At 35.7% G+C, this 13,920-nt stretch overlaps 2 protein-coding genes across 2 annotated transcripts; one reads left to right on the forward strand and one right to left on the reverse strand.

Annotated features, from left to right (window-relative positions):
- Window positions 1-1,450: 1,450 nt before the first annotated feature.
- LOC132056300 (DNA-binding protein BIN4) lies at window positions 1,451-8,795 on the forward strand. The gene is made up of 12 exons (XM_059448428.1): window positions 1,451-1,625; window positions 2,860-3,112; window positions 3,216-3,277; window positions 6,035-6,260; window positions 6,458-6,516; window positions 6,597-6,650; window positions 7,238-7,355; window positions 7,669-7,715; window positions 7,823-7,849; window positions 8,039-8,114; window positions 8,253-8,386; window positions 8,468-8,795. Exons 1-12 carry the CDS (start codon window positions 1,578-1,580, stop codon window positions 8,561-8,563), a joined length of 1,200 nt encoding a protein of 399 aa, XP_059304411.1. The 5' UTR covers window positions 1,451-1,577; the 3' UTR covers window positions 8,564-8,795.
- Window positions 8,796-8,960: 165 nt separating this feature from the next.
- On the reverse strand, window positions 8,961-10,686 carry LOC132056301 (pathogenesis-related thaumatin-like protein 3.5). The gene is made up of 3 exons (XM_059448430.1): window positions 9,867-10,686; window positions 9,367-9,628; window positions 8,961-9,275 (listed from the first exon to the last, which is right to left on the reverse strand). The coding sequence occupies exons 1-3, from the start codon at window positions 10,351-10,353 to the stop codon at window positions 9,131-9,133; spliced, it is 894 nt and encodes a 297-aa protein (XP_059304413.1). The 5' UTR covers window positions 10,354-10,686; the 3' UTR covers window positions 8,961-9,130.
- Window positions 10,687-13,920: the final 3,234 nt, after the last annotated feature.

Consider the following 13,920-nt stretch of genomic DNA (forward strand, 5'->3'; position numbering starts at 1 on the left):
AAAAAATATATAGAAACAATAAACTTAATAAACAAAATACATAGAAATAATAAACAACAAGAAGAAGATAGCACAAATAATCTTCCAAATTTTCAGTTTTTCTTTCAAAGCATTTTTTCTCGTGTTAAGTGTCTCTAAGGTTAGCCTTGAAAAAACTTTGTTTTTCTTTGGATTCTTTTAGCAAGACCTCCACAAGGTCAATTTTTTCTTGAGCTTCCATAGCTTAAACTGCAAGTCAAACTTCACGGTATCTCTAGTGATACGTGAGGTCGCGGTATCTCCATCAACAGGAGGCTTTTTAAACTTTGTCGCCACTGTTGTATCCACGGGAATGCTATCTTCCCATTAAAAAGGTTTGCCTCATATCCTATAAACATTATAAGAAAATCAGTTTTTGAAAGTAAAATATGTAGATAATGTGAAAAGTGAAAAAATTCTAAACCCTAAAAACTTGTAAAAACACTTACTTCGGGCAGTTTACAACGCCAAAAACGACGACCCGGATTATCTTGGGTCCTTGATGTTCTTAGCTTACAATAATAACCGCATTTACGAACATTGGGTTTTATAGCAAAGTTTGATGTTTCGGAACTTTGAGACATGATTTTCGGGGGGCTAAAGTATGCTGAAAGAGTGAAAATGGAGTAGGTGAAGAGTGACTTGGAAATGGTGAAGTGCTAGGGTTCATATTAACACCTATTGCGCATGAATTTCTGCGCGCAAAAGGTAGTATTGTAACCTTTTTTTAGTGGGTATTTTGATTTACTTGCTTAGTTTTTGGGTCATTTAAGTTCCGGACTCCTATTACTTTTGTACCACTATATATACATGCGGTCTGTTGGGTTGAACTCCCAACTATGTAATAACTAGTGTGTTTAATATGGAGTATCTTTTCTATATATAAAAAAATATTACTTTGTTTAATTTATGTGAATCTATTTAATAGACACAAAATTAAGATTTGTGACTTAAATATATTGTAACATTTGTGTGATTTTTTTTTTTTTAAATTGTTTTATTACATAGGGGGTAGGGAAAGGGGAAATAGGAGAGGGGATTACAATTTGGGATTCAAATCCTCACCAACAAGGTGAGAGTTCAGATAGCCATCCCACTGAGCTACTAGATCCCTACACATTTGTGTGATTATAAACTTCATGAAACGTGTAATATCTATTTTTGGGTTCTAACTTGGTATCTAATACTTGCATTAAGATTTCGATTAATCCTGATTCGTGCTGCATAAGGTCATTAAAAAGGAAAGACTGTATAAGGAATTTTGCTATAGACCCTATAATTGAGAATGAATTTGAACTCGAGACCTCTGATTAATAAGAGGCGGATAAGTCCATAACCATTAGTAACTATAAAAAATTCTCATTTTGATAAAAAGTAAATATTTTATTTTCAGATCTGAAATAAAATTTAAAATTAAGTTTTTTTGTATAAAATTTGGAAAAGCAACTGACCTCGAAAGGCGAAGCACGACTCGCTAGCTAAGCTCCCAAGTCTTCAAGTTTTTAATTTATATTTTCCGCAGGGAGGATTTTAGCACCCACTGAAATTATTGTGAAAAAATGAGTGAGTCTAGAGAAGAATCTCCAGATTGGCTCCGTACTTTTCAGGTATCTGTGTTTTGTTTTCATCTGAATTCATATATTGGCAGTGCTCAGAATCGATTTTATACAGTGAATCTCTGTTTTTAATTAATTGAACAATCATGTGACTGAGTTTAAACCGCCTTTGAGCTTCAGCTTGAATGCATGATTTGCCTTGCTAATGTAACGCTGTTGTTAATTCAAAGTGTTGTTCAAAATGCTTCTTGGGGCAAGTACATTGATGTAGTTTTAGAGCACATTTGTGTTAGGGTATGCGATTTTGTGGCAATTAATTATCGTCGAATAATTTTAAACTACATATAGAGGTCAAGTCAGGTGCGCGGATGCACCTGTCATAGGTTTGCTGTAGCATAAGTTAGGAGAGGTAGAGGTAGGCCGAAGAAGAAGCGGGGAAGTCAGAGGCGTATCTAGTCTTGTAGTTAGGGCCTAACTTTGACGCGGAGCATAAAATTATGTGTTGAAAATTACTAAAATTGTAATACATAGTAAATATGAACCCATAACTTTAAAAATATAATGGGTTCAATGATAAGAATCTTAAAATTGAACCCATAGAATTTAAATCCTGGATCTGCCTCTAGGGGAAGTGATTAGATAGGACATGTCACAATTTCAGCTTACTGAGGCATGACTCTAGATAGGAAGGTATGGATGTCGAGGATTAGGGTAGAAGGTTAGTAGGTAGCTGAGCGCTTTTGCACTTTATGTGGGAGAGGCAGGGGGCTAGCCTCATCTCCTCTCCTCCTTACTAGTAGTAGTATTTAGTAATTGTGTAGTTTCTTGTTCTCCAATGTGTATTACTATTTGCTGTTTCATTTGCTTTGTATATTGCTATTTGCTGTTGTATTTTTCCTACTTTGAAAACTTCTCTTTTGAGCTGAGGGTATATCGGAAACAACTTCTATACCCCATAAAGGTAGGGGTAGATACTAACCTCCCTAGATTACACTGGGTATGTTGTTGTTGTTGTTGTATATAGAGGTCAAGCCAAAAGCAGTAGGCGGGGACCTTCTCACTATAACCTAATTGCATCCTCTCCTGCTTCTTAAGATTGATGTTAATTCCTGTCCAGGTTGATACTTTAGGGTCAGTATTGAAGTATAAGTTCTGCTGTTTGGATATTAATTCGTTCTCCACGTACTTTAGTTGAAAGCATGTGCCTTGTTTAGTTATTATTTGTTCTGTTGTTGTTCCATCTTCCTGTTAATGACCAAGAAAATCTAATGTTAAAATGAAACAGGCACCTGCTCCGATAACCTTATCATCTGGATCTGATTCTCCCTTAGATAACAACAGTGATGATGACGATAGCATCAATCTGAGTAAACTGTTTCAGAAGGATAAACCATCACTTTCAGAGGCCAAAAGTAGTCAGGATGGGCATGAATCTCAACCCACAAAGATGTCTGAAGTAAATTCTCCAATTAAAAATGAAAAAGTAGTTCGCACTCCTACTAGGAAGAGAAAGACGGAAAGTCAGAGTGAAAAAGAAGGTATACAGCGAATCCATTCTACCGACTGAATCAATTGCATTAGTCTGAAAGTGTGAAATTAAAGAAGGGACCATTAAAGATCTTCTCTTTTCCAATGATACAGGAAAAAGAACTGACAAGGTTTTCACGAAGAGAAGAGCTTTGGAGAAGTCTTTCACAGATAAAGTAAGTAGCTTCCTATTATCTGTCTTTATTCTTTAATTTACTGAACTAACATCAGTCATGGAAGTTCAACTTTTATCATTGACAGAGAATATATAGATAGTGGGTTAATTACTTAAATTCTCAAAGAATGGTAAAGAAGCCACTATGTCATCCAACTTGTACAATATAGGTTGGTGCTATGTGTTTGCTCATATACAGCTTAAATGAGACCCTTGATCTTTGCTTTTATATTTACTAGTCTCTATAAACGTGCAGTTGCACGTTATTTCTAGTCAATCTCAATCATAGTAAAATATATTAGATAATATTATTATTATTAATTGTATATAGATTGTAAGAGCCCAATTTCTGTTGTTTTACTTTTATTTTTTTGTTATATGTTTCTTCATTTTGTTATAATGATAGCAGCAATGGATATAATCATTTAACTCGTGATATTTCGTGTAAGGCACGTTCATACAAATTTAAGTTGATCATAAAAGTAAAATACAATATTTAAAACAGAAAAATCAAGTTCTTCCGTCGCCGTAAATTTTTATGACTTCATGGTAGTTTTCATGTATTTTCTTTCAATTAGACATTTTATATCTTCCGACTTGCAAAAGATAACCAAAAAATATGATAGATATTCTTGTTTTTTCTCATCCTCCTAATTTGTTTAAGCATATTCGTATTGATTCTCATAAAAATATCCGGTTGTCATTCAACGTTGAGTTGATCATACAAAAGTCATTTTTGTAGCATTTACATAAATGTGGTTCAACTTAAAGTTTATCACACAAAAAGACACTTTTCCCATTTTTTCTTTACGCAAAAGTCATCCAACTTAAAGTTTATCACTCAAAAAAACACTTTTCTCTTTTTTGTTACGTAAAAGTCATCCAACTTAAAATTTATCACACAAAATTTACTTGTTTATCTTTTATTGAGTAAATATCATTCAACTTTGGCCAAGTTAATAAAAAGTAAATCTCACCTGAATTTTATATTTGATGTCGAAAATATGACATGGCACTCCAAAATAGAAAAGTAAACTTTTGTGATAAACTCAAAGTTAAATAACCACCAGTGAAATTTACTCGTCTATCGTCTATGCTTGAAATTTCTGTAAATTGTATTATTTTTATATTGAGCTAAATACTTGAATACAAAAATAAAAAAATTCATTTATCATCTATAAGTATTAATGGCGATAACTAATTTATCAATATGATTGTAGCCTAATTTAGTAATATTCTATTATTAGTTAATTTCAAATTTAAAGTCCTAGATGTTGGATAAAAAATTTAGGATTATAATTTTATCCAACATTTACTATACTCTATGTCTCAAAATAAATACTTTTACTTTAATATAACAAACTCTTCTTCAATCTTAAAAAACAAAACTTATGAGGTAATGTAATACCTAAGCCTATTAAAGTATGATTTACTAATAACCTAATCATTTTCTATGTTAACTTTTTTAGTTTTAATACGGACAACTCTTACTTTCGATCACAAAGTTAATCCTAGGCCAATAAGGCTACTGGTTGGATATATCCTTATTTGAACACGATAGTAAACTCTTTAATAATTAGATTAGGAACAAAATTCAGAAGTAGTATTTGTTTTAAATTCTACTTTCAATTATGATATTTTATGTTTCCAAAATAGCCAATACAAACATGGTTGAATTAGACTAAAAGGGTATATAAGTCGTTCAATATTTGAAGGATATTTCGGTCAACCAACATTTATATTCATGCTTTTAAAATAGTATAGATTTGTGCCCGTATCTCTAGCTAGCTCTATACCAGTCATATTTTGGAGATGGTGCAGTCAATGATCGCTCCATTGATAAACTTCAATGCACTGTGATCAAATAAGCAGTACCAAATATGCCCCTAGAAAGATCAGACTTTCGGCACGAGCTGATGACAGCCATGCACCTCCTGTGACTGCGTTCCCGAAGGCACCCCTCTCTTTCAAGAGGATTCGCGGCAATCAGGTGCAAGAAAGTAGTGACTTCAATAGCCAGTCAGTCAACTGTTTAGTCATATTTCTTGTAAATGAAGAGTAAATGGTTAAAAGAGCCTAGACATATCAGTACTATGATACTTTTTTGATAGAACAGTTATTCTCCTAAATATATTCTTGTAAGCATTCACTGTGGGAATGACAACAAAATTGCTTGAAAATGTCAGTTCTAACTGACCGTAATCAGTTTCTTGATAGTATTCTACCCTTATGAAGCAAAAGTTGTCCGCTAGCTAGCAGTTTAGTTTGACTGGAAATACTGTTCTAGGCTTCAGGAACAGACAAGGTAGTTTAAACCTCATAGTAAGCTAGAATGATCGTTGTTTAACAAGGCGGTTTATAATATTTTGAAATAGCTACTCTACCCAGAATCTGTTCTTGGCAATTGACTTTTCTTACCTTGATTAGCTCGTCCAGAATCGTGCAGATTAAAACCTTTTGACATATCTCTATCCTTACCCAATTTAATCTTTTAGAGTCACATGAGTGCTCCCACTTGTTTTCACTAGTTTTGGCAATTGCTACAAGTGTTGATTTACTTTGGCCATCCTTATGAAAATGATCACAGTATGCTGTAGGTATCTCGGTTCCTCCTTTGATCAGTTGCCTGAAATTCGTGGACATTAGGCTTAATCCTCAGTCTTTGGATCTCCCACACACTTTATTGATAACTAATATGCAAATGCTGTCGACCGTAGTGATCTTAGTTCTATCTCAATCATATTTTTGGTTCACACAGGAATCTAGTCATGCAGTCTATACGTTGTCATCGGATTCTGAGTCTCCTCATGATGGCAGTTCTATAAAAGTGGAGGAAGTCCTTGACAGAGAGTTGCTTATGCACGATGCTAAGGCTACAAAAAAAGAAGAAAATGATGTACTGTCTAAGCAAAAATCTCCTAAGAAAAAAACGAAGAAAGAGGAACAGGGAAAGCAGATAAAACCAGAGAATCAGCTGAATGAAGGTAAGCCGGCTATTTCTAGCTGCTGAATTCTAACCATATGACTTAATATATTAGTGGTGAATGGATCTCAAAACTTTTGAAGCAAATGTATGTTTAACCTTAAATTATGGTTCTGCTCTCTTTATCTTGTAGAGTTGTTGATTTTCCTGACATTTTATTTATTTTTCTTTGTAATGTGTTGTTTGAACTTGGTATAGAGAAGGAAGACATGGATGTTGTGGAGGAAAATATTCCAGAGAAACAATGCGGACCAAATGTGAGAAACTTTAGTAATCCTTGATGGACCTTGTATATGTTGACTGTTCACTGATTCAATTTTATGATTATTGTGTGTAGTTGTCATCTTCAAGGCTGCCTTTGGTGCTTCCCGAGAAAGTACAAAGGACAAAGGTAAAGTAATCAAAGTGTAGTGACTATCTTGGTATGGAGGTGATTACTATGGTTTGTCTGATTGTCTCTTTATTCTTTTCCTTCTCAAATCAGCTAATTAGTTCGGAGATTCCTAGTTTGCACCCCCTTTCTAATTTTTTTTTTTTTTTTGGCCAACCGAGCAGTATCTATTTAAATGTCAGAGAAAGAGGACATGGTGGCTTATTCCAGTTTGGCATCTAAAAAATTCACCATACCATGTTTTCCCAAAACAAAATTGTTTAGGTCACACTAGTTGAATTCTCCCATCTACCTGAGCTTTTTGTGGGCAGAGTTACCTTATTTGTGTTGGTGAGAGATAGCAGGTATATGGTGAATTAGTTGAGGTGTGCGCCAATTAGCAACACTGTTGTCAAAAATAAATAAAAAAAGTCGTGTTTAGGCATTAGCAAGCTGGCACTTCTATGGATTTTGATCAAGTTAGATGTTGTTGCTACAACTAATGGATTTTTAAGTTTGTACTTGTATTTGTTTTTGTTCCTTTTTTCCCCAGTCCGTTCCGTTATTTTCTGCTAAACGTTTTCAAGGTTTGCATCACTTTGATATAGGCACTTGTGGAGTGTGAAGGTGATTCCGTAGATCTGAGTGGTGATGTGGGTGCTGTTGGGAGGATAATTATTTCAGATGGTCCATCAGGAAACCGTGAAATGCTTCTCGATTTGAAAGGTATACACATGTTTCTCAAACCTTTGTTTACCAAATTCTTACAAAGTCCTAGTTGTGATTGCTTTTTAATATGTTCCAAACAATGAAATAGCTCATCACTATCATTCTGGTATGAGAACAAGTTGATAACTTGAAACAATATGCTATCATATTACTTTAGCACAAATGTCTACAGCACATAAAAACCCAAGCACATGTTTTGCTTTAGGTTTGAGAATTGAGACTAGCAATTTCCAAAAAAAATTCTTGCGATCTTATTTAATATGGTTAAGATGAAATTTTATATGAACGCTTTAGTTATTTTGTGTCTCAGGAACCATATATAAAACGACAATATTGCCTTCCAGGACGTTTTGTGTGGTATGGCACTCTTGTCTCAAGCAATTATTTGCTGTCTTTACCTATCCCCCTGCCGCTCACACACACCTTCTTATATGTAGATCTAATATAATTTTGCCCTTTTGTAGGTAAGCTTTGGACCATCAGAAGCAAAGGTTTGTTTCTCTCTTGTTTACTGATTGATCTGCTGTTTCTATCCATGGTGAAGAAATTGGAGAGATGATGATCTTTTTTAGATTTGCTATTCTGACGCCAGTGTACTGTCAGTCTCATTTTACTTCCCAATTTATCGAAGTTTGTTGTACAATCTTTTATTAATTGATGATTATGTGCTCTCTGATCAGGTGGAGGCCATCATGAATGACTTCATACAACTGAAATCACAATCAAATGTTTACGATGCTGAAACCATGGTTGAAGGTCGAGATTCTATCTGATATATCTATTTTTGTAGCAAGTAGATTTCAACTTTCTTTTTATTGTTTCTCTTTGGCAATGAAGCCATTTACAGTCCAATTTGAATTGGCTACATTTGAATCGATCCTTCTAATATAATAGGGACTCTTGATGGTTTCACGTTTGATTCGGATGAGGAGGCTGAAAATTTGCCACGGCCAGCTTCTCAAGGTGACCAGAATGAGAATGTTGATCATCAGAATGGGAATGTCAAAGCAAAAGCTAAGAAAGCATCGGTATGCTCTATTCTTTTTGTTTACACTATCAGTTGCTTCACTTTCCAGATCATTATATTGAATTTCAAGTTCGCTGTGCAGGCTATGGAACAAAAGAAGGGCAAGAAGGGAACAAAGATGCCAAAGAAAGTAAAAAAGAAACCTCAAGTGCAGAAGAAAAGCAAGAGCAAAAAATAAGATACTACTGTACATATTTCCTTTCATTCGTTATGTACGCTCATTATTTTCGTTTTCCATTTTTTTTCCTTTTCTTCTGTGCTTTGTGTACTTATACGGATCATAAATCATTTAAAGCTAATGAAAGTAGTTATAGGAAAATAGATAATTGGTAGAGGCCTCACAATATGTATTATTTGCAACGTTTTTTCATGATTATCCTCCATATTAGCAAGAAAATTTCTATCGTCTATGACCTTCAATCTCGGAATGTCATTTGCTTTTCCTTTGCATTTGTCCCGTTGAAGGTGAAGTTGTTGGTTTTATTCAACGAATCATCTGACTTTCTACATTTTTGTTAGTGTGCAGAATGTGGTACTAAATCAAATAAAGAGGAATAATGTTGTAGTAAAAGATACTATCTATATCGTAAATAGGCTGCCATTTATATTGGTTTTGGTACAAGTTTCCTCAGGAATGCTCAGCTATTTCTCGAGATAACATTCCTAAATTTGTCATATGTCAGTCAAATTCTGCTCCGTTCTCTCGTTATGCCAAAACATATCCTGATTTATGCTGTAGACTCATTTATAGTGATATTAACTGAAACATCAGCCCAATCAGCATGGGGAAGGGAAGGAGAACGTTTGACGATGAGGCCACCCCTGGGAACTTCTCCATTTTACTTTCATCAATAGGTGGAGTTGTTTCTCCACCGTCGGGTCTCTTCACCCTGTTTCACAATCCAATAGTGATAGATTAGGGGAAAATTGAAAACATAAGATCTAGTGTTTGGATTATGAGATATATTGATACACTATTACCCATTCATGGGGCAGAAGACGATTGTATAGTCGGAAGCCTTGCATGTAAAAGTGCTGGTGCCATCATCATATGCATAGCTATAAGCCCTTGGACAAGCTCTTTTGAAGATGCTGGAATAGAATGATGGACGGCAAGTTGTCGGATTGGCAAACTCTCCGGCACAGCAATATTGGTCTAAACCAAAAGCCTCGCATGCACTCCTGCATGCGACAACATTTCCTTGTCCTTCTCCACCCACCACTTGAAGTTCTTTTGGACAACCTGTTAGATTTTTGGAAAAAATATGTCTTAGTCTTATCTGCTAAATGCTTCTAAGCGAATTTGCATTCAGATGTGTGGTCTAATAGGCTGGGATAAAAACCATGGAAGATAAGGGTTCAAATCATAGTTGAGGGAACAAAGAAAGGAGATTAATTTATTCTCATCTGCCTCAACCACGGTAGGCATAGTTACCGGTACTTGTGCTTGGTCGGAGGAAACAACTACATAGAGAGCTTACCCATGTTAAGATTGGAAACACAACCAGTGGCATTGCATCCACCATTGACTCCCTGTGGGACTGCAACTATTGGCAGATTATAACCATCAACAATGCTGACATCATAGAAATCTTTGGTGTCTCCGTTACCCAGAGTTATCTCGAAGAGGGAGGCAGGTGGTGTGGCGCCAAGGCCATTACATTCAAGTTTACCGCCACAGTCACCTGTTTGACAAGAGCCAACACCAGAGGCATCAAAAGTGCAGCCAGTTCTTGCCCAAATGCGACCTGACCATCCAGCGGGACTTGGAATTCTGAGGCTTTGACCAGCATCCAATTGAAAGCCAGTTGTCGAAAGATGAGGTGATGAGGAACCAGACAATGTTCCAGGCCATATCGTGTAAGGGCAGTTGTTAGTAATGGTGAAAGTGTAGGCAAAAGAATGAGAAACCAACGCGCAGAAAAGCAATGAAAGTGCAAGTTCTTTCCAGGATGTTATGCTGAGCATATTATTAGGGTCCTTTAGTTTATGGCTAATGAGTGTGACCTATCCTTCTGAGAGATAGAGGTAGGGGTAGGGGAAATGTAGGATACAAAAATGAATCACCCTACCATAGTATATACCATATTTGTAGGTGGAAAGGAATTTGACATATTTGATACAAAATCCAAACAGTTAAGTTGCTTTATTAACTCATCAGCCACAACACCCCACCTCTGGATTTAGCATTTCTTTGTATCTTGGATGGCCCCAATAAGAGGCAATTCCTTTCTTTAGCAACTTCGAGGATGCATGTCGATGGACTATGGAAACCGTATAGAATCATCAGATTGTCGTTGTCCCCACGACCGAGGGTTTTAATTTATCTTGGAAGAATCATTTTTGTCTGTAGTGCGTAAAAAAGTTAGAATATATAAATAAAAAAAATTATCTAGATTCCCTTAAATAAATAAAAAGAGAACTATTACTGACATCAATAAAGACCCATTTTGTTCCGCAATCGTGATAATACCTCATCCATTCTAATTTATGTGACGTAATTTGAATCGACATATATTGTAAGAAAAAAAAACTTTTGAAATTTGTGGTATTAATATCGTAACATTTATGTGATTATAAGGACAAAGTTAATTGTTTTTAAATTTAGAAGTGTTCTCATTATTTTTGGAACAGATTAAAAAGAAAAATATCTCACATAAATTGAAATTGAGTGGCAATAGATAACTAGTCTTCATTACTAAGCGAGGAACAAACTACAAAGCGTCAAACTTAAGCTTTTTTACCACAATAGAAGTGGAATTCAACCCAGGATCCAATTGAAAAAGTCATAAGGGCAATTTATTGAGATCGCACTGACATTCCTCTGCAATACTACCACCTCTGCTCTATTTCGTAGAAACTCTGTTTTTAATTCGCAATAGCCGGTATGGGTTTTAGTGATATGACACATTTTACATTAAAAAAACTAGGAGATAGATAATTATGCTCCTTTTTTTTCAATTCAAATTGCAACATATTATTTTGTACCCTTTTCCTTTTGTTATTTAACCATAGTAAATTAGCATGATATGATATATGCACATATAAGGTTTTCACATTCAATACGTTTATTTAATTATTTTCCTTTACGAACGGTTAGCTCCCTTTTATATTTATTAAAAACAGACTGAATTCACGAGGAAGCAAACCAGGTTACATGTCACGGAATCGAGCACGTGTTAGGTTGTGTCGGAATGACTTCTTCCCCTTATTTCTATTTTGAATTGAATTGAATAGGGAATGAAATGGGCTCTCTTTTTGTTTCCACCGTAATTAAGTGGATGTCGTCATATCCTACCAACTCCAATAGCCAATTAAAATGGAGGTAGTTTTGGACTGGCAGCAAAGTCAATTTCACGATCCATTGAAAGATATATATACTCTGTATTCACCATAAAATAGAAATAAAAATAACATATTGCTAATTTACTGAAAGAGAGCACGTTTGTCCTCAGAGAAAATAGTTTACTTTGGTCTTTTGTGGCTGTGATAAATGGGAACAAACGACCAAAAACAACAAACTTAACAAATATCTTGGCATGCTTGACCTTGTCAATCCGTCGAAGAAAACAAACAGTTTAACAATGTCATTCTGTTCATAAAAATCAATATTGGGTACATAACTACCTAACAAATATAGTGGATGAACTGCCTCTATTCTTCAGCCAAGTCCTTTATTTCTATCACTATGAAAAAACAGCAAATATTACAATAGCCAATTAGAACAAAACACTGCAACAGTTGGCCAAGGAGACACACATATAAACATGACAGCAGCCCAAGATCAGCAGCCGATCAAGGAAACTAGCTGATATCCATAAAGAAGTTTTTTTTTATAAATGGCAAACTTGCAGTGAGCCAGTCTTACAAAGGATAATTACAGACTCTGCAAATCGCCTATGAGATCAGTCATTGCATCTACATAATGTACAATGCTGAGTTTGCACCAAAAAGCTAATAAAGAAATGCATCTATGTTTAAGGCCAAGTACGTCTCTACTTTCCCAGCAAAAGCAGCAGCTCACAGGTGGATTTGGCGTTGTCCAAGTTATGCCAAGTAAATTGCCAAAATCTTCACACAAAGCTGAAAGCCCCTTTTTTTGTAGGTTAGAATGTGTTACGGCCTGCCTCCTTACCCACTAACTAAGCGAACAGGAGGAAGCCTTCATGGGAGCTCTGTTGCAACAGATCTTCCATTGCCAAATACACAATTGACAAAGCTGCCTTCTCCGAGTGGTCAATGTAGAGGACATTCCACTGGGAAATTATACTTGACTCTTGAGTATGATGACATTGACTCCTACATTCGCCAAAGCCGATCCCACAGACATTGCTAAAACGAAGCTGTGAAATGCCAAAGTGAGAAAACTGACTTCTTATGGTCATCGCCATTCACCTTGTAAATTTGGCATCCTGAAAAGTAGCAAGAGGCCAGCATATAAACAAAATAGTGCATTGATTGGAAGCGCCAATTTAGAATTCAAAGCACAAAGAGACGAGAAACATACAGCAGGTGTAGCAGGTGTAGCTTTTCTGATGAAGTAGAAATGAGCAGCAGCAAGGCACAAATGACAAAGTGCCAGAAACAAGTCCACAGCAGGTCAAGCATTTTCAACCAAAAAGGATCCTTTCTTTTGCAATAAAGAGGGGCAAATTGAACAACGGGCTAGTAACTTTAATGTGGTCAGCAGACACCCCTTGATTTGGCTGCTAAAGATTCCTCTTCAGGTAACACTACCAGAAAAGCAGATACAGATCGGCAGAAATAAACACCAGACTGCTGGCTCGAAGCGATCCACGAAATAGGACATTGCTTTCACAAGATCAGACATGAATTAGGCTATATTACTCACAATGATACAGCATGGCAGTCACACGTCAACGTGGTTAGCTGACACCACTTAATTTGGCAGTTGTTAGATTCTTCTACAGACCTGTCCCTGTTTAAGAGTTCAAGGCTTATAGCTGATTCTATTTGTTCAAAGTCTAGACCTCGCGGAAGATCACAGATCTGCTGAATAAGAAAAGAACAGAGTCAGTTACAAACTCGTGATTCTGCTGCTACTGAATACGACAGATTATAAAACATCAATATGATAAGCTATATATCGCAACTCTCCTGACTGTAAATTTTTGAGTTCCTGCAAAAGTAAAACCATTTTAGGATGCCTTATATGAAAAATTCAAAAAGCAAACAATAAGTGAATTAAGAGGAGACTATTGCAACAGTGTGAAAAGCTCTCTTCCAAAATCTGCCAAAGAAATAGGAAGTAGAAGTCATAAATGTAGGTGAGCTTTAATGAGCTCACTGAAAAGAGCGTTCTTCATCTGATGGGGCAAGTTCCTGTAGGAAAGCAAACAAAGTATACATATTTCCACTGACTGGATTCCAATAGACCTCCCAAAGTTAATCACAGAGATTAGTAGGCAACTAAAGAAGTCCAGCAAGCCAACACAGGCCTTTGACAACTCAAAAAAGGGACAACTGTAACTACTAAGTTGTAAAGTCACTAGACAGTAATACCAAATAGAGGTT

Source organism: Lycium ferocissimum, chromosome 5, assembly GCF_029784015.1.
Source record: "Lycium ferocissimum isolate CSIRO_LF1 chromosome 5, AGI_CSIRO_Lferr_CH_V1, whole genome shotgun sequence".
Lineage (NCBI taxonomy): Eukaryota > Viridiplantae > Streptophyta > Magnoliopsida > Solanales > Solanaceae > Lycium > Lycium ferocissimum.